Below are 25652 nucleotides of genomic sequence, written 5' to 3' on the forward strand. Positions count from 1 at the left end.
CCTCCCAGTTAAACTATGAACACCACTAATCTCCTGCTCTGTAGAGATTTAAATTGATGCAGGAATACACCGCAGAGACGAAATGCTAAATTCACTCTTTCTTTTCTGCATCGAAGACGGAACAAATTCCCTGCAAGCCTTCAGTCATGTCCTCCTGACTTGTCAGGACTGCTGGCTGGCTGCTCGTGTTAAAGCACAGGAGCTGAATTAACACTCTGTTTAATTGAATTGCTCTGCGGTTCTAATTACTGCTGGCTCTCTCCCTGAACTGCTGGAGCTCACACTCAGCTCTGCTCAGCCAGCAGCTGGGGTGCAGGACTGGGGTCTGGACCCTGCTTCTGTCCCTCGGTGATTCACAGACCCCACCAGGCCCCCAGTAACCCCCAGTCCTCCTCCTGTACCCCCTGTGACCCCCCTGGCCTCAACCCGTACTGCCTGTGACCATGCACACCCTGGGTGACTCCAGCCTGCCCAAACATCATCATCATAATGTGTACCCCCACCTGGATGATGCACCAGTCCTCTCCCACACACCAGCTCTCAGTGGGGAGGAGAGCAGAGTGATGAAGACAGTTCAGAGAGGGGGGTTATTAGGAGGCCATGACTGGTAAAGGCCAGGGGGAGAATTTGGTCAGGACACTGGGGTAACACCTCTACTCTTTTCCAGAAACACCCTGGGGTTTGTACTGACCACAGAGAGTCAGAACTGTAGGACAGCGTCTTTTAATAAAACGTCCCTGTCACTGTACTGGGGCATCAGAACCCACACAGACTGCAGGGTGAGTGCCCCCTACTGGTCCCACTCACACCTCTACCAGCAACAGCCTTAGCTTTCCCAGGAGGTCTCCCGTCCAGGTACTGGCCAGGCTCACACTGCTGGGCTTCAGAAGGATGCCAGCTGGGAGCTGCAGGGTGATATGGCTAGCGCACCCCAGTGACACTCAGCTGTCGGCGTGCCACCCCCCTTGGAAAATCAGTCACAAGAACAGCAGGCTGTGAAACCATGCGATAGTATGGCCTCATCTCCAAACTACAAGAAAAGACCCTGGTGCTCTGGAACTGGTACAATTAGAGCAAGCAGGTTCATTCTGGGGCTGAGCAGCAAGAACTCGCAGGCACAGAATCTCTTCAGTCCTGAACCGAGGAGACTACAAGGGCACTCGATTCCAGCTGTCAGATCTCGAAAGGTCAGTGCCAGGATCAGGAGACAAACTAGAACCCGGGGGCACAGGAGCAGACAAGGAGAACAGGAGACACGTCTTTACACAAAGAGTGGTGGGGGACTGGGACAGGCTCCGAGGCCGTGCCGCTGGCTTGGGGTGGGGGGAGACCCTTGGCTTTCGGCTGTAGCTGAGCTCAGAGCAAACAGGCACCAGTAAAAATGCTGGGCCTTGCTCTCTCAGCTGCCCGTCAATAACTAATTACTCGAGCCTGTCTCCCTCCCTCTGGTGAAGAACTGTGCTGGAAGACTGCACCAGCTCTGAGGGCGCCAATAAAACATTCCAGTGGCACTGAGGCCGCCCCTCTCTCTCGCTCGCTCTTCTGTGAAACAGGAGATTAGCAACAAGACAAATGGGGACTTAAAATAATATTAAAGCCATTTTCTTTTCTGCTTCACCAGCACAATTTGTACAGGAGCCCTGTAGCTGGTAGCAACGCCTGGAGTGGATTAGGCTTCTGTGCACTGGGAGTCTGACTGACAACTGTAAAAACCTGGAGTGGATCAGACCGCTGTGCACTGGGAGTCTGACTGACAGAACTGTAAAACCTGGAGTGGATCAGACTGCTGTGCACTGGGAGTCTGACTGACAGCACTGTAAAACCTGGAGTGGATCAGGCTGCTGTGCACTGGGAGTCTGACTGACAACCCTATAAAGCCTGGAATAAGGAATAAGGCTGAAACAGAGTAGAAAAAGACATCTTTATTTTTGGATGCAGGTACAGTAGGAACTGCTGAGGCTGCAGTGACTGATGTGGAGGGCTGGGGCTCAGCGCTGGCGATCTCAGACTGGGTGTGTGCCTGTACAGGGGAAGGGTTGTACAGCGTGAGGGCGGGTCAGAACCTCACTGAGGAGGCCGAGCAGGTCTGGCACTGCGCTGAGGCAGGGGCTCGACTCAGGTGATCTGTACCCGACACTTGATTCCACAGCTCTGTATAGACTGCCCCTGGTGGAACCCGGGTCAGACCACACCCCACTGCAGTTCCCGAACACAAACAGGAGACCAACCAGCAGGGCGACACCCAGCCCGACAGTCGCGTCAGCACCATGCCCTTGGAGAGAGAGAGGAAGTGTCTCCCTTCCCCCCTCCTCCTTTCTGTGTCTCTTGTGTTGCCTCTGAACAGAGCTTTGCAAAGGGTTTTAGGGTCCCATACCCCCGTGTCCCCCCCCCACCTTCTCCCCCCTGTCTCTCTCTTTCCTCCTTGTCTCCGCACTCTCTCCTGTCTCTCTCCTCAGTCTGTCTCTCTCCCATCTCTCTCCCATCTCTCTCCCGTCTCTCTCCCGTCTCTCTCTCAGATGAAGTCCTTGGACACAGCCTCCACGAAGTTGGGGGCTGACATGAGGATGGAGATGGTGCAGACTGTCTCTCTCTCTCCCGTCTCTCTCCCGTCTCTCTCCCGTCTCTCTCCCGTCTCTCTCTCAGATGAAGTCCTTGGACACAGCCTCCACGAAGTTGGGGGCTGACATGAGGATGGAGATGGTGCAGACTGTCTCTCTCTCTCCCGTCTCTCTCCCGTCTCTCTCTCAGATGAAGTCCTTGGACACAGCCTCCACGAAGTTGGGGGCTGACATGAGGATGGAGATGGTGCAGACTGTCTCTCTCTCTCCCGTCTCTCTCCCGTCTCTCTCCCGTCTCTCTCCCGTCTCTCTCTCAGATGAAGTCCTTGGACACAGCCTCCACGAAGTTGGGGGCTGACATGAGGATGGAGATGGTGCAGACTGTCTCTCTCTCTCCCGTCTCTCTCCCGTCTCTCTCCCGTCTCTCTCCCGTCTCTCTCTCAGATGAAGTCCTTGGACACAGCCTCCACGAAGTTGGGGGCTGACATGAGGATGGAGATGGTGCAGACTGTCTCTCTCTCTCCCGTCTCTCTCCCGTCTCTCTCCCGTCTCTCTCCCGTCTCTCTCTCAGATGAAGTCCTTGGACACAGCCTCCACGAAGTTGGGGGCTGACATGAGGATGGAGATGGTGCAGACTGTCTCTCTCTCTCCCGTCTCTCTCCCGTCTCTCTCCCGTCTCTCTCCCGTCTCTCTCCCGTCTCTCTCCCGTCTCTCTCCCGTCTCTCTCTCAGATGAAGTCCTTGGACACAGCCTCCACGAAGTTGGGGGCTGACATGAGGATGGAGATGGTGCAGACTGTCTCTCTCTCTCCCGTCTCTCTCCCGTCTCTCTCCCGTCTCTCTCCCGTCTCTCTCTCAGATGAAGTCCTTGGACACAGCCTCCACGAAGTTGGGGGCTGACATGAGGATGGAGATGGTGCAGACGATGTTGAAGATGCTGAAGGCCACCAGGCAGAGCCGGTCGATGACGGCGGCGGCGAACTTCCACTGCTCGCACTCCGTCTCGCCCTCGTCCTGCTCCCGGAACCGGTCCGCGATGAAGCGCACCTCCTCCAGGATGGCCTGCAGCTGGGGGTCCCCGATCCCGGCCGGGCACACCCCCAGACAGCCCCCGCCGGGCGCCCCCCCGCAGCCGGCGGACAGGGTGCTGCCCCCGCCCACGCTCTCCCCGTTCAGGCTGGGCACCCCCATGGCCTGGAGGTGCGGGAGGGGGCTGCCGAACTGGGGGGGCACGTGGGGCGGCGGGCTCCCGCTGCTCCCGGGCCCGCCCTTCCTGGGGGGCCGCTGGGGGGCCGTGATCACGGGCGGGTCGTCCAGGTTCTGGAAGCCCAGGTACAGCAGGTTCCCGTTATGGGTGCTGCCATGCGAGGGGTGCAGGCCGTGGAGCTGGGCGTGGAGCTGGGCGTGGGGGCTGAGCGAGGGCAGGTTTTGGGGGTGCAGGGGGTGCAGGATGGGGTCCGGGTTGGGGGAGCAGTGAAGGCTGCCCGTCCCGGAGCCCGAGGAGCACCGGCGCAGGTTCGGGGTGCAGGGGGGCCTCTCCGGGAGCCCCTCCTCTCCGGGACGCTTCATCCTCAGGAACCAGGCCACCCACTGGAACAGGATGAGCTCCACCTGGAGAGAGGAGAGAGGGAGAGGGGTGAGAGAGAGAGAAGAGCTGACAGCCCAGTGTGTGATCTCCTGTCGCAGCCTGAGGAACAGACAGTGAGCCTGTCTCTCAATAATAATAATACAGTGTGTGATCTCCTGTCCCAGCCTGAGGAACACTGAGCCTGTCTCTCAATAATAATAATACAGTGTGTGATCTCCTGTCCCAGCCTGAGGAACAGACAGTGAGCCTGTCTCTCAATAATAATAATCCAGTGTGTGATCTCCTGTCACAGCCTGAGGAACAGACAGTGAGCCTGTCTCTCAATAATAATAATACAGTGTGTGATCTCCTGTCCCAGCCTGAGGAACAGACAGTGAGCCTGTCTCTCAATAATAATAATACAGTGTGTGATCTCCTGCCCCAGCCTGAGGAACAGACAGTGAGCCCGTCTCTCAACAATAATAATACAGTGTGTGATCTCCTGTCCCAGCCTGAGGAACAGACAGTGAGCCTGTCTCTCAACAATAATAATACAGTGTGTGATCTCCTGTCCCAGCCTGAGGAACAGACAGTGAGCCTGTGTCTCAATAATAATAATACAGTGTGTGATCTCCTGTCCCAGCCTGAGGAACAGACAGTGAGCCTGTGTCTCAATAATAATAATACAGTGTGTGATCTCCTGTCCCAGCCTGAGGAACAGACAGTGAGCCTGTCTCTCAATAATAATAATAAAGTGTGTGATCTCCTGTCACAGCCTGAGGAACAGACAGTGAGCCTGTCTCTCAATAATAATAATACAGTGTGTGATCTCCTGTCCCAGCCTGAGGAACAGACAGTGAGCCTGTCTCTCAATAATAATAATACAGTGTGTGATCTCCTGTCCCAGCCTGAGGAACAGACAGTGAGCCTGTCTCTCAATAATAATAATACAGTGTGTGATCTCCTGTCCCAGCCTGAGGAACAGACAGTGAGCCCGTCTCTCAATAATGTTCTACGTGTTGCATGTTGTATTTAAATGTCGGATGATGTGACAGTACTGTAAAACGTCAGCAGATGTTGTGCTGACGGTATCTGCCTTGGCAACAACGTTCCCCCCTCCGTCACACCAGTGACGCTCCGAGACGCTCCGGGCTCTGGCCTGGCCTGTGGAGTGGAGATGGAGGCCGAGGGAAGGCGGAGGAGCTCTCACCCATTTGGGCATCCTTCCCCCAGACGGGTCGTGGTGATGGTACTGCAGAACCACCACTGTAGCCACAACGGACATGCCCACGATGATCATGGTACTGGCGAAGTACTGGCCTGAGAGAGGGGCGCAGGGAGACAGTAACACCTGAGCAACAGTGCGATCTCCGATCAGAGCCTGTGGAGCAGACTGTGCTGCTCCACTGTAACCGATGGACTGAATGCAAATGTACAACAAGATGTGTTAATTGCTATATTCCTTTGGTTTTTGGCACAGCAGTAACTCATTGATCAAGCGAATAAAGCTCGTTTAAACTTGAATCTGACCATTTGAAAGAGCAGGGGGACAGAGGGTGGGGGAGTCCGAGTGACACAGAGGCACCAGACTCACCGATGAGAGGGATGGAGTCAGACGTCGCCGGCATAATCTCGGCAACCAGCAGCATGAAGACGGTGAGAGACAGCAGGACTGTGATCCCTGCAGAGACAGAGAGACAGAGAGAGGGGAGGGGTGGAGAATCACAGTGAAGGATTACTCCTACTCTCACACACACACACACTCCCAGTGAAGCACAGCAGGGTGCTGAGGCCAGCAGAGCTGTCAGAGGGGGGTAGTATATAGACTGCAGAGAGAGCAGAGGGAGAGGGTGATGACTGTAAGAATCTGGAGAAGGAGAGGAGAGAGAGAGGGAAAGAGAGGGAGGAGAGGGTGAGGACTGTAAGAATCTGGAGAAGGAGAGGAGAGAGAGGGAAAGAGAGGGAGGAGAGGGTAAGGACTGTAAGAGTCTGGAGAAGGAGAGGAGAGAGAGAGGGACAGAGAGAGGAGAGAATGTTAAAGGACCCTAAACAGACAATACACACAAGCAGAATATCTGAACAGCGAGGATAAACAGATCCTGATGAAGTACAGTGACCACAGCTTGGACATAGACCCTGGACACTGACAGACCTGTCTGTCCAGAGGGGTCAGGCTAAAAGACCACAGCCTGGACACAGACCCTGGACACTGACAGACCTGACTCACCAGAGGGGTCAGGCTTAGTGACCACAGCCTGGACATAGACCCTGGACACAGACAGACCTGGCTGCCCAGAGAGGACAGGCTCAGTGACCACAGCCTGGATACAGACACTGGACACAGATGCACCAGGCTGTCCAGAGAGGACAGGCTCACTGGACACTGTCAGACCTGGCTGTCCAGAGAGGACAGCCTGTGCTCCAGGACTCGACCATGAGTGGACACTGCGCTCCCACAGACTCACCCAGCGAGATCTTCTCCCCCGAGTCCGCGGGCAGCACGAAGACCAGCAGCGTCATGGAGGACAGCAGCACGCAGGGGATGAGCAGGTTCAGGGCGTAGTACAGCGTCCGGCGCCGGATGGTCACCACGAAGGTGACATCGGGGTACGGCTCCTTGCAGCAGTCGTAGAAAATCTCGTTGCGATTGCCTGGCACCCCTACACAGACAACACAGGCCGTGGGGTCTCCTCCGAAAAAGGGGGGTACTCTCAGCAAAAGCAGGTCTAAGCTTAAGATGGGGAGTCTCAGCTAAAGTGGGGACTCTTAATAAAGAGGGGTGTCTCCCAGCAAAAGGGAGGGACAAGCTGTGTAAAGGGGTGTCTATCAGAAAAGGTAGGGACTAGCGTTATAAGGAGTGTCTAAACAGAAATGGGGTGTCTTTGTAAAAGGGGTGTCTCAGCACATTTGGGCTCTCTTTATTTAAAGGGCTGTCTCAGCCAAAGTGGGGTCTCTTTGTAAAAAGGGGTGTCTTGCAAAAAGGTGGGTCTCTTAATAAAAGAAGGAACTGGCTGTATGAGGAAAAGTGGTGCCTCTTTGTAAAAAGGGGGTTCGGGGGTGCCTCAGCAAGCGTAGGGTCAGTATGTATGAGGGGCGTCCCGGCCAAAACGAGTCCTCTGTAAAAGGGGGTGTTTCTTAATAAAAACAAGGAGTGGCTGGGTAAGAGGTGGGGTCCGGCAGAAGATCGGGGTCACTCACCCACCAGGTCCCACTCCCCGTTGGGCATGTACCCCGAGACGTCGGCGTCCATCATCTGCAGGTCCAGCAGCCAGCCGTCGTAAGTCCAGGAGCCGAACTTGAGCTCACACTTCTGGATGTCGAAGGGGAACCAGCGCACGTCCACGTTGCAGGTGCTGGTGAAGATCCCTGCGCACAGCAGCACAAGCAGCGGTCAGCGGTCAGCGGTCAGCGGGCGGGGGGCTGGCCGGGCGGGGGGGGGGGGCACACGTACCTGGGGGCAGGTACTGGCAGTACCCGCTGGAGTTCACCAGGACGTTGGTCTTGAAGGTGGAGTCGAAGTGGTCGTCTGCGCTGGGGGGATGGGGGAGACAGAGGAGTTACCTGTGTTCAGGTGAGAGCTGCAGAGACCCAGATCTGGTGGGAGGTATCTGTGCTCCTGCTCAGGTGTGCTCTACCTGTGCTCAGGTGACAGCTGGACTCTTTCTCGTGTGCTATACCTGTGCTCCAGTGTGTTACCTGTTGTACAGGTGAGTGTTACCTGTTGTACAGCAGGATGTCAGAGGACTCTTTCTTGTGTGCTATACCTGTGCTCCAGTGTGTTACCTGTTGTACAGCAGGATGTCAGAGGACTCTTTTTTGTGTGCTATACCTGTGCTCCAGTGTGTTACCTGTTGTACAGGTGAGCGTTACCTGTTGTACAGCAGGACGTCAGGTGTCCAGACCTGGTCGGTGGTGAATCGCAGGTTTTTCACTCCTGGGTATTTGGACTGGTTCCAGGAGAGGTAGTGATCATACCAGTACTGCTCAGAGATGGGAGAGGGTGACAGAGGGAGAGAGCCTGTGACTTGAACTCACACACACCATACACACTGACATCATACCACACACACCGACACACAGTCACTCACACTTTCTGCCATACAGACACATTGGCATCACACCACACACTGACACACACACGTGTGTCTTTACCATCTGAAGCCAGATGTTGGTTGTGAGGATCTGGTTCTTCTCATCCTGAAAGTACAATGGAAACTTATTTTAGTTCTCTAATGCAGAGAATAGCAGAGACAGAAAGACACAATTATAGACAGGCAGACACAACTACAGACAGGCAGACAAACAGGGAGACACAATTATAGACGGGCAGACACAACTACACACAGGCAGACAAACACAAGTACAGACAGACAGGCAGACACAACTATAGACAGGCAGACAAACAGGGAGACACAATTATAGACAGGCAGACACAACTGCAGACACAACTGTCAGACAGACAGGCAGATACAACTACAGACAGACAGGCAGAACTACAGAGAGGCTGATGGACATGCAGACAGGTAGTCAGGTACAGCTACAGTCAGGCAGACAGGCAGGTACAGCTACAGTCAGGCAGACAGACCACGTCCATGATCTGCATGAGGCTGAGGGTGAAGTGGACAGTCAGGGGCAGAGAGTCGTTGCCCACTGGACGCTCCATCCTGTTATAGTCTTTCAGCAGCTCCTTCAGCAGAGTGCGCTGGTGAGGACCCTGCTCCGACACTGAGAGACAGAGAGACAGACAGGGACAGAGGGGGAGAGACAAGGGAGAGAGACAGCCTGGCATCAGAAACAGGACTGTGGCACACAGAATATACTGCATCTATTTTCTTACACTAAATATTCTCTGCAGAGCACTGTCAGATTCAGATTTACAGCTTCAGTTTGAAATCCAGTACAGAATTTGCGATTTACAAGAAGCTGAATCCAGCAGAATTATTATCTGCAGAGTCAAGTGCTTAGAAGTAGATAAATATCAGTCACATTTCCCCCCGTTACCTCTTCTCTCTCTCTTTTCTAATGGCTTCAGGCCTGTAATAACAGGACTGTTCTACTGCACTGGGACTGTAGCTCCTACTGTAACAGGACTGTTCTACTGCACTGGGACTGTAGCTCCTATTGTAACAGACTGTTCTACTGCACTGGGACTGTAGCTCCTATTGTAACAGACTGTTCTACTGCACTGGGACTGTAGCTCATATTGTAACAGGACTGTTTTACTGCACTGGGACTGTAGCTCCTACTGTAACAGGACTGTTCTACTGCACTGGGACTGTAGCTCCTATTGTAACAGACTGTTCTACTGCACTGGGACTGTAGCTCCTATTGTAACAGACTGTTCTACTGCACTGGGACTGTAGCTCCTATTGTAACAGGACTGTTCTACTGCACTGGGACTGTAGCTCCTACTGTAACAGGACTGTTCTACTGCACTGGGACTGTAGCTCCTATTGTAACAGACTGTTCTACTGCACTGGGAGTGTAGCTCCTATTGTAACAGGACTGTCCTACTGGACTGGGACTGTAGCTCCTATTGCAACAGGACTGTTCTACTGCACTGGGACTGTAGCTCCTACTGTAACAGGACTGTTCTACTGCACTGGGACTGTAGCTCCTATTGTAACAGGACTGTTCTACTGCACTGGGACTGTAGCTCCTACTGTAACAGGACTGTTCTACTGCACTAGGACTGTAACTCCTATTGTAACAGGACTGTTCTACTGGACTGGGACTGTAGCTCCTATTGCAACAGGACTGTTCTACTGCACTGGGACTGTAGCTCCTACTGTAACAGGACTGTTCTACTGCACTGGGACTGTAGCTCCTATTGTAACAGGACTGTTCTACTGCACTGGGACTGTAGCTCCTATTGTAACAGACTGTCCTACTGCACTGGGACTGTAGCTCCTACTGTAACAGGACTGTTCTACTGCACTGGGACTGTAGCTCCTATTGTAACAGGACTGTTCTACTGCACTGGGACTGTAGCTCCTATTGTAACAGACTGTCCTACTGCACTGGGACTGTAGCTCCTACTGTAACAGGACTGTTCTACTGCACTGGGACTGTAGCTCCTATTGTAACAGGCCTGTTCTACTGCACTGGGACTGTAGCTCCTATTGTAACAGGACTGTCCTACTGCACTGGGACTGTAGCTCCTATTGTAACAGACTGTTCTACTGCACTGGGACTGTAGCTCCTATTGTAACAGGACTGTCCTACTGCACTGGGACTGTAGCTCCTATTGTAACAGGACTGTCCTACTGCACTGGGACTGTAGGTCCTATTGTAACAGGACTGTTCTACTGCACTGGGACTGTAGGTCCTATTGTAACAGGACTGTCCTACTGCACTGGGACTGTAGCTCCTATTGTAACAGGACTGTTCTACTGCACTGGGACTGTAGGTCCTATTGTAACAGGACTGTTCTACTGCACTGGGACTGTAGGTCCTATTGTAACAGGACTGTTCTACTGCACTGGGACTGTAGCGCCTATTGTAACAGGACTGTCCTACTGCACTGGGACTGTAGCTCCTATTGTAACAGGACTGTTCTACTGGACTGGGACTGTAGCTCCAACTGTAACAGGACTGTCCTACTGCACTGGGACTGTAGCTCCTATTGTAACAGGACTGTCCTACTGGACTGGGACTGTAGCTCCTATTGTAACAGGACTGTTCTACTGCACAGGGACTGTTCTATGTGGTTTTCTCCAGCCCTGTGTTATACGTGCAGCTGTCTTTATTGAACAATAAAGCCCTGCATGGCTGTGACTGGACCGCGACAGCTTCAGTATCGGAATTCCCCCGGCCAGCTCGTTACCGGTCTCCAGACAGGCCGTGTGTGTGAGTGTGAGCGTGCCGTTAGCCTCTGCCTTCGCTGCACTCGCTCAGGCTGCGCTGCCGAAACCCCCCGGCCCCTCTCCGCACCGCCGTGCGCCCACACTCCCTCCACACCCCCCCAGAACCAGCCCCCACGAGAGGCTTACCTCGGATCAGGGCTGCTGCGCTAGCCAGGTGGAGAAGCAGAGACGTCAACATGATCCGTCTGCGGCGAGGAGGAGGAGGAGGAGAGAGAGGGTAGGGAGAGCCGGGGATGCAGGCTGCCTGGGGTCCGGAGTCCGGGATCCTGGCACGGATTGGGAGAGAGAGGGGGAGGGAACAGGCTTCCAGAGCGCACTGACAGCGAGCCCGCGGCGGGCGGTCTGACTGGGAGACGCACGAGCCAGCTCCCCCTCCTCCCTCCTCCCTCTCGCTCGCTGGTCCTTTCTGCGCAGGAGAGAGAGAGAGAAAAGGAGCTCCCAGACACAGGGAGAGAGAGAGGAGAGAGGAGAAAGAGGAGAGAGAGGCAGAGGAGAGAGAGGAGAAGCTCCCAGACACAGGGAGAGAGAGAGGAGAAAGAGGAAAGAGAGGAGAGAGAGGAGAAGCTCCCAGACACAGGGAGAGAGAGGAGAGAGAGGAAAGAGAGGAGAGAGAGGCAGAGAGGAGAGAGAGGAAAGAGAGGAGAGAGAGGCAGAGAGGAGAAAGAGGAGGAGCTCCCAGACACAGGGAGAGAGAGAGAAGGGAGAGAGGAGAAGCAGCAAGACACAGAGAAAGGAGAGGGGAAAGGCAGAGAGAGGAGAGAGGAGGAAAGGAGGAGAGAAAAGCAGCCGTAACACCCTGCAGCTCCCAGCTGGCAGCCCACTGGAGCTCAGCAGTGTGAGCCTGGTCAGGACCTGGACAGGAGACCTCCTGGGAAAACTAAGGATGCTGCTGGAAGAGGTGTTAGTGAGGAAGCATCCAATAGGTCATTACTCTTAAGTTTTTCTTTGCTTTTCCTTCAGCACCTGTATTTTATTTGACTGGTGCAGCACTGTTTTTAATGTAATAGTTAACAGTTCTAGTAAGTAGCTCTCGAGTGGGAGTGTGGGGGCACATCTGGATACAAGTGGCCAGGCCTGCACATCTGGATATCCACGCACCTCTTTACCAGAAGAGCACCGAGAGCCTCTTGCTCAAGCTGCACTTTTAACACGTTTGCAGCAGTGTTCAGTAAATCAGTAAAAGGAAGAGCTGACAATATTCCACACCCCCCACCCAGACACTAACAAGGACTACCGGAGACTGACACGCCGCGATCAATGGGCTGTAATTACTGAAGAGAGCTCAGCAGACATCAATACTGTTTACTCAGAGCTGCTGAAGAGGGATTTATGATCCTGCACATCCATGAGGCTGCTCGTTAGCTTAATTAGGTTAACGACGAGGTTCACCTGACTTCTGGCATGCTGCTCCAAGAAAATGCAATAAACCCTTAGTCGCAGTCTAATGATTAGTGATGATCTTGTATATACAGAGTGGAGGGTACAGACCCAGTGGTCCAGTCCGGGCCGGGTCACACTGTAACCCTACAGTCCAGAGATCACTGGTCCAGTCCGGGCCGGGTCACACTGTAACCCTACAGTCCAGAGATCACTGGTCCAGTCTGGGTCACACTGTAACCCTACAGTCCAGAGATCACTGGTCCAGTCTGGGCCGGGTCACACTGTAACCCTACAGTCCAGAGATCACTGGTCCAGTCTGGGCCGGGTCACACTGTAACCTTACAGTCCAGAGATCACTGGTCCGGTCTGGGTCACACTGTAACCTTACAGTCCAGAGATCACTGGTCCAGTCCGGGTCACACTGTAACCCTACAGTCCAGAGATCACTGGTCCGGTCTGGGCCGGGTCACACTGTAACCCTACAGTCCAGAGATCACTGGTCCAGTCTGGGTCACACTGTAACCCTACACCCATCGCTGGTCTGGTCTGGTCAAAGAGAAGAACACTCAGCCAATGCAAAAATCCAAAAATGAAATCAATGCCAGGCATTCATCAATATATCAATTTATTTAAAAGAATATGTTACAATTTATTACACTAAGGAACTTTACCAAACATTTAAATTTTTACATTTTTTTTAAAGTGGTTAGCTAGAGCTTGCTCAAATTTTCTTCTTCAATTTGTTTCTTTTAATATCTTATTTCTCAGTGTTAAGAGGATGAGGTGCTGTTAGCATTTTAAACTCTAACATCAGCTGGTCTCACCACACATTCGGTCTCCGTGGAAAATCACACAAATCGCAGTGGAAAAACAACTACAATTAAAAGAGCTTCTGATTTTAGAAATAAATTACAGCTGTGCAAGAGGGAGAGGCTGGGCACAGGTCTGGGAGAATCAGGAACAAGAGGCCCGGAATTCAGCAACAGGAATCCATTTTGTGTTGCACAGCAGTCTGATCCACTCCAGGTGTTACACTGGTGTCAGTCAGACTCCCAGTGCACAGCAGTCTGATCCACTCCAGGTGTTACAGTGCTGTCAGACTCCCAGTGCACAGCAGTCTGATCTGCTCCAGGTTTTACAGTGCTGTCAGTCAGACTCCCAGTGCACAGCAGTCTGATCCACTCCAGGTGTTACAGTGCTGTCAGTCAGACTCCCAGTGCACAGCAGTCTGATCCACTCCAGGTGTTACACTGGTGTCAGTCAGACTCCCAGTGCGCAGCAGTCTGGATGGTCAGGGAGTCTGACAGCAGCAGCACAGAGCAAAGACACTGGGACTGGGGCACGAGCAAGAGACTGCCACAAGGGGGCAGGACCAAAGAAGACATGTCTGGGCCTGGGACCGGGACCGTACTGGGACAGGGAGTAAGGGTGGAGGCACTGGCAGCAGGGGGCAGCAGGACACTTTTTAACTCACCCGCTGGTGCTCCTCTCAGCCAAGCTCCTCCCTTCATTGAGCCCTTAATTAATCTAACGAGCTGCCTGACTGGCACCCTTACAGGTGCTTTCCCTCTTCAGAGGGCGGGAGAGCTGGGGTCACTCGTGGAGTTCAGCAGACGAAGGGCACCTCCAGCGTGCTGAGGACCTGAACGCAGCGAGAGAGTTCAGGTGCATCAGGGTGGGGAACCGGGAGCTCTGGGCCAGGAGGACCAGTAGGTGGGGGGTGGGGACCCCAGTATGGAGCGGGGGTCCACTGAACCGGACCACAGCCTCAGTGTCTGGCCCTCATGCGAGTGGACAGGGATGGCCGACGCCAGTTTGTCCGGAGCCACCAGAACCGGCACCCAACGGTCTGCACTGGCCTGTCCCGCCAGGTCACCTTGGAAAAAGAGCTGGGGGCCCATGAGGGCAGCGGGTGCGAACCTTTACTCATCTCATGGCGCAGGTGCTAATGACCTGGCCGAGAGATCTGATCTTAACACTCTCCCCCTGGCCCAGAGCTCCCGGGACACACAGCTCTGGGAGAAGAGTGCCATCTGCTGGCTGGCTGTGGTACTGCAGTCCAACAGGAAACACCAGTCTGCCTGTAGGGCTGGGGGTACCGACAGCTCAGCCCAATTCTGCCCAATGTCCTGAAAGTGGACGATTCCTTGACTTAGTCTAAGGAGCTACACTATCTGCTTCCACCATCACCACCAGCTTTCGTCTTTTGGGAACTCTTGACAACTGCGGTTGTCTGCATGGACTGTGTGCCAGCGTCTGGCTCCCTGTGAAGCGAGGAGGGAGGGGGACGGGTTTGAGGGACGGCCCGGGTCCGTCAGTGAAATACTTCCCCTGCTCACTTCCTCTCGCTTTAGTTTACAGCATGGCTCTGAGAGAATAAACAGTGTGTATGAAAATGGCTGCACGCATAATGCTTAGCTCCCTTGAGGCAATAAATTTAACAAATCCAAAAAACAAGCAATTCTTTAAACGGATCACAAACGGAATAATTATATATATAAATGGAAATGATGTTAACCAACTGGAACAAGAGAGACAGGGTGTTAAGAGTGACAGACGCCCCCTTCCCTCCCCTGCTGTTCTGGATATCCTCCGGGATTCCACTCGCACCCCAGCGACCGGGAAAACGGGCAGAGGTGGAATCCTGTGTGATCCCGGCTCTTGGTGTTCCTAAAGGAGGAAGGAAAGTGACGGGAGTGCTTCAGACTCCTGGGAATGCGTCTCTTCTATTCCCAGAGAGTAGGCCATTCCGAATGCTTGTGACCTGATTCCCAGAGACCAGGCACTTCCGAATGGATTCCTGGAGATCAGTGGCGTCCGAATGCCCATGGCCGATTCCCAGAGAGCAGGAGTTTCTGAATGGATTCCCGGAGAGCAGGAGTTTCTGAATGGATTCCCGGAGAGCAGGTGCGTCCAATTCCCGGAGAGCAGCAATTTCTGAATGGATTCCCGGAGAGCAGGAGTTTCTGAATGGATTCCCGGAGAGCAAGCGCGTCCAATTCCCGGAGAGCAGGAGATTCCGAGTGGATTCCCACAGAGCAAGCGCGTCTGAATGCTTGTGACTGAAGCCCGGAGAGCAGGAGATTCCGAATGGATTCCCGGAGAGCCGACGACAAGACCTCACCGCCGCCCCTCTTCTTGCTCTTCCCTAAAAGCCCTCTGAAGCAGGAGGCCGGAGGAAAGACTGGGCAGCAGGAACTGGACCGGGAACGCGCGGCGCTCCGCCTGGGAGTGGGAATCCTCAGCCCTCACCTTGGCAGCTCGGAGCAGGAAGCCATCGGAATCCGAAACCGACCGGACACAGCAAAGGGGTCGGCCGCTTCCCCAGTCCGAACGCATGACTCCGTGCTCTCCCTCTGCCACCCCAGAACCGGACCGGCCCGTGCCCCTCGCTCCAGGGACAGCCCTGTCCTGCATTTTCAGTCCCTTTCTTTTCCGCCAGAACTGGAGAAGGCGCTCCGGGACCCTGCTCTCTCGGGTCGGGTCGGGTTGGGTCGGGTCGCGTGCTCTCCAGCCGGTCTCTCTTCCCTCGGGGCGCTCTGCTCTGAAATGTGGTTCTGGTTCTGCTCGTGTGGGGTCTGGGCTCGGCCCTGCTCAGGACGTGACGATCTCGCCCCCTAGGTGGCGCCATCCCTTCTGTGTGACCTCAACAGCTGGAAGATATTCTGAAAGGGAGAGACCCTTGAGACCACACACTCGCACCCCGCCTCACCCCAGTACAACTCACACACTCGCACCCCACCTCACCCCAGAACTCACACCCCACCTCACCCCAGAACTCACACACTCGCACCCCGCCTCACCCCAGTACAACTCACCCCGCCTCACCCCAGAACTCACCCCCTCGCACCCCGCCTCACCCCAGTACAACTCACCCCGCCTCACCCCAGAACTCACCCCCTCGCACCCCGCCTCACCCCAGAACAACTCACACACTCGCACCCCACCTCACCCCAGAACAACACACACACTCGCACCCCAGAACTCACCCCCTCGCACCCCGCCTCACCCCAGAACAACTCACACACTCGCACCCCACCTCACCCCAGAACAACACACACACTCGCACCCCAGAACTCACCCCCTCGCACCCCGCCTCACCCCAGAACTCACCCCCTCGCACCCCGCCTCACCCCAGAACTCACCCCCTCGCACCCCGCCTCACCCCAGAACAACTCACACACTCGCACCCCACCTCACCCCAGAACAACACACACACTCACCCCGCCTCACCCCAGAACAACTTGCACCCCGCCTCACTGACTCACTCCTCACCTCACTTCACTCGGCCCTCTCACTCGCCTCACTCTCTCCCCCCCGCCTCTCACCCGGGACCGCACACTCCCGTCAGTCCAGCGGCCTCAGAGAGGGCACCTGCCCGCCCTCCCAGAGTCGGTCACTCCCGCAGGAGCGCTGCTCACTCCCAGAAACACCCCTCGCCCGCGTGCTTCACCGAGCCCGGAACCAGAACCGCACCGGTAATCCGACTCTACCCTGCGGCCCTGAAGCTCTCGGAGAACCCAGGTGACCCACAAAGCGGCGAAACGAAAGCTGCACCCCTTGCAGGAGAAACTGTGTCGAGACTGCACGAGAGGCCGAGCAGCGCAGCCCACAGCGAACTGTGGCTGCAGCCCCTGCAGTGGCAGTGACAGACTCTGGCCAGCAGAGGGCGGCAGTGCTGCGCCGTGCTGCAGGAGAGCCTGGCAGGGCCCGGCCTTACCTTACTACACATACCGTCTCTACTGCAGTTCTTATTGTCCTTGTCCGTGGCCTCCTCTTCCACCTGGGGGAGAGGAGAGAGAGAGGAGGGAGTTACAGGAGAGAGAGGGGAGAGGAGAGAGAGAGGGGAGAGTTACAGGAGAGAGAGGGGAGAGTTACAGGAGAGGAGAGAGAGAGAGGAGGGAGGAGAGAGTTACAGGAGAGGAGAGAGGAGGGAGGAGAGAGTTACAGGAGAGGAGAGAGAGAGAGGAGAGAGTTACAGGAGAGGAGAGAGGAGGGAGGAGAGAGGAGCTCAGTGCTGCTCCTCTCTGACCCGGGCTGTCGGATTTGGACTCACCTCCTTCCTCCAGCGGAGCTCGCAGAAGACCCTCTCGAAGCACTCGTGCATGTAGTTAAACTGCAGCGAGACAGAGAGCAGTCTCACACACAGCCCACACGCCGCCGGGGTCCCCCCTCCCCGCCGACACCCCCGGAGGGCCCCCACCACTCACGTATGGGGTGAAGATCTTGACCCAGCGTGGCTTCTTCTCGGCGCGGGCGTACTCGAAGCAGAACGCAGTGCCCTCCTCGTCCGTGTCCCAGCGCTGCATCTCGGCCCAGTCGAACGCGATCACCTGGTTCTGTAGGGACAGGACCCCCAGTGAGCCTGCGCCCCTCCGCCCCTCCGTCCTGCCCCCAGCCCCCCCCCACCGCCCTGTACCTCCAGGGTGCCGTCCTCAGTGCAGGCGTGCAGCTTGAAGTGCTGTATGCTGATGGCCGTGATCACGTGGCCCTTGCGGCGGGAGTCGCAGGCGCAGTGAGGGAAGATGATCTCGTTGTAGCCCTCGCAGGACTGCAGGACACTGAGGTACTGCAGAGAGAGGGGGGCGGGGCAAGTAGAGGGGGCGGGGCCGAGAAGGCAGGGGGCGGGGCAGAGGAGAAGGCAAGCAGAGGGGGCGGGGCCAAGGTCAAGGAGAGAAGGGAGAGAGAGGTGGGGCAAACAGAGGGGCGGGGCCGAGGAGAGCGGAGAGAAGGATGGAGGGGCAGGCCAGGAGAGAGAAAAGGGATGGGATTCAGTTACGCAGGCACTTCCTGAGACACGCAGAAAAAAATCCTGAAAACGCCGAGATCGAGAGTCACCATTGTCATCTTGCGCTGCTCAGCAAGTTTCTGCAGCTGATAGGCTTTCTCTTCGGCCTTGATAAAGCCCTTCTTCACATCGTCCACCGCCTGCAGCGAGAGAGGGACAGCTTGCGGTCACGGAGCGGACAGGCAGGGGCGGGGAGACGCAGTCCAGTGGGGGCAGGGGCAGGGAGACGCAGACCGGCGGAGAGACAGACCTGGTAGAAGCAGTAGCTGATGGCCAGCTCGTTGTTGTTCAGCAGCAGCACCTCCTGCTCTGTGGTGAACAGCCACTTGCGGACCGTCAGGCAGGTGCCCGGCACGGCGGAGGTGTAGTTCTGGACGTACAGCTTGTGGGGGAACTCGTTCGGGGCAAGCTTTCTCACTGCCACAGAGAGACACAGGGGGGTTCAGAGCCCCCTCACCGCCACAGAGAGACACAGGGGGGTTCAGAGCCCCCTCACTGCCACAGAGAGACACAGGGGGTTCAGAGCCCCCTCACTGCCACAGAGAGACACAGGGGGGTTCAGAGCCCCCTCACCGCCACAGAGAGACACAGGGGGGTTCAGAGCCCCCTCACTGCCACAGAGAGACACAGGGGGGTTCAGAGCCCCCTCACTGCCACAGAGGGGCACAGGGCTCAGAGTGGAACAACTTGTTGCACCTGTGTCTGCGATGTTGAGACTCACCGAAGGAGTGGTTGATGACCTCAAACAGGGCAAAGTAACTGGCTGTGATACTGTCCATCCCCACCTTCGATACCACAGCCTGACAGGAGAGGAAGAGAGGGGGGTGATCAGGAAACAGTTTATTTTCAACAAGGCCTTTTTTTTACAGCACAGAGCACCACCAGGCCCAGCAGAGTCTGACAACAGCAACAACAGGCCCACCAGAGCCTGACCACAGCAACACCCACAGCACAGAGCACCACCAGGCCCAGCAGAGCCTGACCACAGCAACAGCAACCACAGCACAGAGCACCACCAGGCCCAGCAGAGTCTGACCACAGCAACACCCACAGCACAGAGCACCACCAGGCCCAGCAGAGTCCTCGACAACCACAGCACAGAGCACCACCAGGCCCAGCAGAGTTTGACCACAGCAACAGCACCCACAGCACAGAGCACCACCAGGCCCAGCAGAGTCTGACAATAGCAACACCCACAGCACAGAGCACCACCAGGCCCAGCAGAGTCTGACCACAGCACCACCAGGCCCAGCAGAGTCCTCGACAACCACAGCACAGAGCACCACCAGGCCCAGCAGAGTCTGACCACAGCAACAGCAACCACAGCACAGAGCACCACCAGGCCCAGCAGAGTCTGACCACAGCAACAGCAACCACAGCACAGAGCACCACCAGGCCCAGCAGAGTCTGACCACAGCAACAGCAACCACAGCACAGAGCACCACCAGGCCCAGCAGAGTCTGACAACAGCAACAACAGGCCCACCAGAGTCTGACAATAGCAACACCCACAGCACAGAGCACCACCAGGCCCAACAGAGTCCTCGACAACCACAGCACAGAGCACCACCAGGCCCAGCAGAGCCTGACCACAACAACAGCAACCACAGCACAGAGCACCACCAGGCCCAGCAGAGTCTGACAACAGCAACACCCACAGCACAGAGCACCACCAGGCCCAGCAGAGTCTGACAACAGCAACAACAGGCCCACCAGAGTCTGACAATAGCAACACCCACAGCACAGAGCACCACCAGGCCCAGCAGAGTCTGACAATAGCAACACCCACAGCACAGAGCACCACCAGGCCCAGCAGAGTCTGACAACAGCAACAACAGGCCCACCAGAGTCTGACAATAGCAACACCCACAGCACAGAGCACCACCAGGCCCAGCAGAGCCTGACCACAACAACAGCACCCACAGCACAGAGCACCACCAGGCCCACCAGAGTCTGACAACAGCAACAACAGGCCCACCAGAGTCTGACAACAGCAACACCCACAGCACAGAGCACCACCAGGCCCAGCAGAGCCTGACCACAACAACAACACCCACAGCACAGAGCACCACCAGGCCCAGCAGAGCCTGACCACAGCAACAGCAACCACAGCACAGAGCACCACCAGGCCCAGCAGAGGCTGACCACAACAACAGCAACCACAGCACAGAGCACCACCAGGCCCACCAGAGTCTGACAACAGCAACACCCACAGCACAGAGCACCACCAGGCCCAGCAGAGTCCTCGACAACCACAGCACAGAGCACCACCAGGCCCAGCACAGCCTGACCACAGCAACAGCACCCACAGCACAGAGCAGCACCAGGCCCACCAGAGTCTGACAACAGCAACACCCACAGCACAGAGCACCACCAGGCCCACCAGAGTCTGACAACAGCAACACCCACAGCACAGAGCACCACCAGGCCCAGCAGAGTCCTCGACAACCACAGCACAGAGCACCACCAGGCCAAGCAGAGTCTGACCACAGCAACAGCACCCACAGCACAGAGCACCACCAGGCCAAGCAGAGTCTGACCACAGCAACAGCACCCACACCACAGAGCACCACCAGGCCCAGCAGAGTCTGACAACAGCACCAACACCCACAGCACAGAGCACCACCAGGCCCAGCAGAGCCTGACCACAGCAACAACAGGCCCACCAGAGTCTGACAACAGCAACACCCACAGCACAGAGCAGCACCAGGCCCAGCAGAGTCTGACAACAGCACCAACACCCACAGCACAGAGCACCACCAGGCCCAGCAGAGCCTGACCACAGCAACAGCACCCACAGCACAGAGCAGCACCAGGTCCAGCAGAGCCTGACAACAGCACCAACACCCACAGCACAGAGCAGCACCTGGCCCAGCAGCAGTGGACGACGCCGAGAGAGGGGTACCTGGTAGACGTGGTCAGTGGTGCTGTTCTTCCTCACACGCACAGTCACTGTACTTCTGTCTGGCAGTGCGACCCGCAGCTCCACATCCGACACCCCGTTATAGTTCTGAAACACAGGGCTGTCACTGAGACAGGCAGGGGAGAGAGGGGAGAGGGGAGAGACAGGCAGGCAGGCGGGAGAGAGGAGAGACAGGCAGGCAGGCGGGAGAGAGGGGAGAGACAGACAAGCAGGCAGGGGAGAGGGGGGAGAGATAGGCAGGCGGGAGAGAGGAGAGACAGGCAGGCAGGCGGTAGAGAGGAGAGACAGGCAGGCAGGCGGGAGAGAGGAGAGACAGGCAGGCAGGCGGGAGAGAGGGGAGAGACAGGCAGGCAGGCAGGGGAGAGGGGGGAGAGGGGAGAGACAGACAAACCCACTGACCTCGTCGGACTCTGACAGGAACTCCTGCATGATGTCGCTCTCCCCGATGACCCTCACGGAGCAGACTGCAGAGAGAGCTGGGTGTGAGAATACAGTCCTCCTGCCCCAGGGTCACCCCTTAACTGCCCCATCACACCTGCCACCTCCCCATCCCACCTCCTCTTCCCTCCTCTCTTCTCCCACCACCTCTCCCCCCCGCCTCTCCTCCCTTCTCCCCCTGCCCCGCCCCCTGCCCCGCCCCTCCTCCCACCTCTCCCCCTGCCCCGCCCCTCCTCCCTCTCTCCCCCTGCCCCGCCCCCTGCCCTGCCCCTCCTCCCACCTCTCCCCCTGCCCCGCCCCCCTCCCTCTAAGGAAGGACCCACCTTTCTCCAGGTACTCCTCCAGCCCGCGGCGCCGGGCGTCCAGCTGCTGCTCGGACAGGGAGAAGGGCCACTTGCCCGGCAGCTTGGGGAAGGTGAAGCTGGCGAACTCCCTCTTCAGGTTCTGGTGCAGGATGGCGAACTCGCGGTACCGCTTGGAGCACAGCTGCCGGCCCGCCATGTACACGTGGTACACCTGCACACAGGGGACAGCGTGAGCGGCGTGGGCCGGGCCGGGCCGGGCCGGGCCGCCTGCCCCCGGCGCCCCCCGGACCCCCGCGCTCACCACGAACTTCTCGCTGCCCTGCTCCACGTGCTTGTAGGTGGGCACGGAGATGGGCACGGCCTGCTTCTCGGTGTAGTCGTAGAAGGACTGGCCCGAGGAGTCGTCCCCGGGGTCCAGGCTGTCGGCCTCGGGCTGCGGCACCGACAGCACCGTCAGCACCAGCTCCCTCTCGCCCGCCCGGATCAGGTCCACCACCTGCTTGTGCGTGGCCCCTTCCACACTCACGCCATTCCTGCCGGGAGAGAGGGGCATCAGAGAGGGGCCGGAGAGAGAGAGGGAGAACAGAGAGAGAGGGGGAGAGAGAGAGAGGCAGAACAGAGAGGGGGAGAGAGAGAAAGAGAAACAGAGAGGCAGAACAGAGAGGGGGAGAGAGAGAGGCAGAACAGAGAGGGGGAGAGAGAGAGAGAAACAGAGAGAAGCAGAACAGAAAGAGAGGAAGAGGGACGGAGAGGCAGAACAGAGAGAGAGAGAGGCAGAACAGAGGGAAGCAGAACAGAGAGAGAGGAAGAGAGACAGAGAGTGATGAAGCCAGAGAGAGAGGAAGCTCAGACTGAGGCCGGTGGCCGGGGGGGTGGTGTCTCGGATTGGCACAGAGTTGGTTTCCTGGCTTAAGGGGCTCAAGCAGTTCGGAAAAAACAATCCCGAGACGTCCGCACGCGCGGGATTTCAACACCCCAGGCCATCCCTCCATTCTGCAGCAATCAGTGTGAGGCTGAGCCTCCCTGCCGATTCCCGCTCCACACCCCCGCCACTCTGAGCGTGAAGCTGAGAGTGCGCCTGCAGGGGGACCGGCCGGCTCCAGTGGTCCTCCTCGACACGACAGACCCCTCCGCCCCCTGACCCTCATGGCCGCTCAGGCGGTTTCACCTCACCGAGCGACACTGACCCCCCCCTCGGAGTGCTCGTGCGCAGGTCCGGCTCCTCCCCACCTCCTGAGCTCCTCACCGCCCCAGATCTCTGTAATTACAGGCCTGATGGGTCTCGCCACAGCCCAGACACCGCCCGTCTCCACGCCAACCACCGCCGTGCCGTCCCCCCTCCCACTCCCACACACAGGACAGCCACAGCCGAGTGTCGGATCACCAGGGCCGAGGCCGACAGAGATCACTGGTCCAGTCTGGGTCACACTGTAACCCTACAGTCCAGAGATCACTGGTCCAGTCTGGGCCGGGTCACACTGTAACCCTACAGTCCAGAGATCGCTGGTCCAGTCTGGGCCGGGTCACACTGTAACCCTACAGTCCAGAGATCGCTGGTCCAGTCTGGGCCGGGTCACACTGTAACCCTACAGTCCAGAGATCACTGGTCCAGTCTGGGTCACACTGTAACCCTACAGTCCAGAGATCACTGGTCCAGTCTGGGTCACACTGTAACCCCACAGTATCCAACTGGAGTGGATCAGACGGCTGTCCTCCTGGTGTAACAGCCCTGTGTTTTAATAATAATAATAATTGCTTACACTTATAAAGCGCTATTCTGGACACTCCACTCAAAGCACTTTACAGGTAATGGGGATCCCCTCCACCCCCACCAATGTGCAGCCCCACCTGGATGATGCGATGGCAGCTGTAGTGCACCAGTCCTCTCCCCTTCTCCCTGCACAGCAGCTCTCAGTGGGGAGGAGAGCAGAGTGATGGAGCCAGTTCAGAGAGGGGGATTATCAGGAGGCCATGATGGGTAAAGGCCAATTGGGATTTTAACCATTCCACCGGCTGTCCTTCTGGTTTAACAGCCCTGTGTCTAAACCACTGGACCAGCTGTCCCCCTGGTGTAACAGACTGGACCTTCACCACTGGACCAGCTGTCCCCCTGGTGTAACAGACTGGACCTTCACCACTGGACCAGCTGTCCCCCTGGTGTAACAGCCCTGTGTCTAAACCACTGGACCAGCTGTCCTCCTGGTATAACAGCCCTGTGTCTAAACCACTGGACCAGCTGTCCTCCTGGTATAACAAACTGGACCTTCACCACTGGACCAGCTGTCCCCCTGGTGTAACAGCCCTGTGTCTTAACCGCTGGACCGGCTGTCCTCCTGGTGTAACAGCCCTGTGTCTTCACCACTGGACCAGCTGTCCTCCCGGTGTAACAGCCCTGTGTGTTAACCGCTGGACCGGCTGTCCTCCGGTACAGAGTGCGCTGGGAGACGGGGGTGAGAGAGTGCTGGTTGAGTATCGGGCTGTATGTGCTCTGAATTCTTAATGAGCCCGAGTTGTCGCCACAGGTCCAGCCCGACATTTTCCATCCCTTTCAAACGCACCGCAAGCCCTCGCCGAGACACGCGTGACCGATCCCCGCGGGTCCCCCCCCCCCCAACACCGCTCGGCCGGGACGGGGAGCTCGAGCTGGAGGGGCCCGTGCACTCCGAGCCGGGGCGGCGCGCGCGCGCGCGCGAGGGTGTCTGTGTGTGTGCGGAATGTCTAATGAACCGGAACCAGACCGGCGGCGGTTCGGGGGCTCGGACGGGCGTCACGCAGGACTCAGCCAAGACTGAAGCACCGCGGCCGGTTTCCACATTCGCCCCCGCCAGCTCCTCAGGAGCGCGGGCAGCGTCCAGCCCACGGAGCGGACACACAAAACAACAAACGTGTTCCTGCGAGACGCCGCGGGGACAGCGGGCGAGCCAAGCCCACCCTCCGTGTCCCCCCTCCCCACGCCGGCTGCACTGACGACACTGCCGTACGGTCTCCCGGTACCCGGGTCGGGTCCACTCACACTTCCAGGATCCGGTCGCCCTTGGAGATGCCGGCTCGGTCCGCCGCCCCCCCCGGCAGCACGGCGCTGACGTGCTGGAGGGGCGCGTACAGCTCCCCGTTAATGCTGCGGAGCTGTCCGCCTTCGCTGACCTGCCCCCGCACGTTAAACCCGTATCCCGAGTCCGACTTGACGATCCGGACCAGCCGCGGGCCCGACGCGACCGTGGTGGCGGTGCCGCAGGGCCCGGAGCCGCTCTTGGGCGGCGGGTGCAGAAGCGAGGGCGGCCCCGACCGAGTCCCGTCTCCCTCTTCGTCCGCCATCTTTTCACAACAACATATGCAGGTTTTACAGCGGAGCCCGGCAGCAATTACACCCGAGCTGCCTTTTCGCTCAGACAGCTCTACAGACCGCTGCCGTCAGCATCACAAGACTCGCCCCCCCCTCTTCCCCTCCGCCTGGCCGGGCTCGCCAAGCATTGTGGGACGTGTAGTTTAAATCACCCCTCACAAACTGGAGAGTCCGCCAGTGTGGCCGGCTTTGAAAACTACATTTCCCACAAAGCCACAGAGACGAACGCTATAATCTGGTGTGCGTGATGGCAGGAATTCTGGGAAGCAGAGTTTGGTTTGAGCGAGAATCTCCTTGCTGAACTGAGGTTTTAAACCAGAACTCTTTTTTTTTTAATGAATCTTGCAGTGGTACAGTTTAGAGTATTTCCCAATAAGTCATAAAAAACGCGAAATATTTCGCTCATATTTCATGCATAGTTTCCTTATACACAAACTCAAATCAGAACAGATACATTTTATTTGGTGATATTATTGTACTTTTGAT

The 25652-nt window shown here is 57.0% G+C and overlaps 2 protein-coding genes across 3 annotated transcripts; both read right to left on the reverse strand.

Moving 5' to 3' along the window:
* Window positions 1-1902: 1902 nt before the first annotated feature.
* chrna11 (cholinergic receptor, nicotinic, alpha 11) lies at window positions 1903-11655 on the reverse strand. The gene is made up of 10 exons (XM_069185120.1): window positions 11117-11655; window positions 8710-8849; window positions 8277-8321; window positions 7995-8104; window positions 7576-7655; window positions 7323-7490; window positions 6590-6784; window positions 5719-5805; window positions 5335-5444; window positions 1903-4168 (listed from the first exon to the last, which is right to left on the reverse strand). The coding sequence occupies exons 1-10, from the start codon at window positions 11166-11168 to the stop codon at window positions 3413-3415; spliced, it is 1743 nt and encodes a 580-aa protein (XP_069041221.1). The 5' UTR covers window positions 11169-11655; the 3' UTR covers window positions 1903-3412.
* A 1323-nt stretch (window positions 11656-12978) lies between these two features.
* LOC102684965 (sorting nexin 27) lies at window positions 12979-25264 on the reverse strand. Of its 2 annotated transcripts, none has more exons than XM_069184896.1 (13): window positions 24837-25264; window positions 22125-22356; window positions 21842-22034; window positions 21480-21544; window positions 21063-21167; window positions 18880-18958; window positions 18409-18575; window positions 18209-18298; window positions 17790-17939; window positions 17581-17709; window positions 17427-17486; window positions 17091-17153; window positions 12979-16035 (listed from the first exon to the last, which is right to left on the reverse strand). In XM_069184896.1, the coding sequence occupies exons 1-13, from the start codon at window positions 25136-25138 to the stop codon at window positions 15988-15990; spliced, it is 1683 nt and encodes a 560-aa protein (XP_069040997.1). In that variant the 5' UTR covers window positions 25139-25264; the 3' UTR covers window positions 12979-15987. The 2 variants fall into 2 exon arrangements, with proteins under 2 accessions (XP_069040997.1, XP_069040996.1); XM_069184895.1 differs by having other exon boundaries at window positions 17105-17153; window positions 24837-25263.
* Window positions 25265-25652: the final 388 nt, after the last annotated feature.

The sequence above is a fragment of the Lepisosteus oculatus genome, chromosome 27 (genome assembly GCF_040954835.1).
Source record: "Lepisosteus oculatus isolate fLepOcu1 chromosome 27, fLepOcu1.hap2, whole genome shotgun sequence".
Classification (NCBI taxonomy): domain Eukaryota; kingdom Metazoa; phylum Chordata; class Actinopteri; order Semionotiformes; family Lepisosteidae; genus Lepisosteus; species Lepisosteus oculatus.

Coding starts and splice junctions, on each gene's coding strand:
- chrna11 (XM_069185120.1), bottom strand. CDS start 11,168: ATGTTGACGTCTCTGCTTCTCCACCTGGCTAGCGCAGCAGCCCTGATC. Junction 8,850..11,116: donor CGCAGCAGCCCTGATCCGAG/GTAAGCCTCTCG, acceptor TCTGTCTCTCAG/TGTCGGAGCAGGGTCCTCAC. Junction 7,491..7,575: donor CTGCCAGTACCTGCCCCCAG/GTACGTGTGCCC, acceptor TGCTGTGCGCAG/GGATCTTCACCAGCACCTGC.
- LOC102684965 (XM_069184895.1), bottom strand. CDS start 25,138: ATGGCGGACGAAGAGGGAGACGGGACTCGGTCGGGGCCGCCCTCGCTT. Junction 17,710..17,789: donor CTGAGGACGGCACCCTGGAG/GTACAGGGCGGT, acceptor CTGTCCCTACAG/AACCAGGTGATCGCGTTCGA. Junction 17,154..17,426: donor AGCTCCGCTGGAGGAAGGAG/GTGAGTCCAAAT, acceptor CCTCTCCCCCAG/GTGGAAGAGGAGGCCACGGA.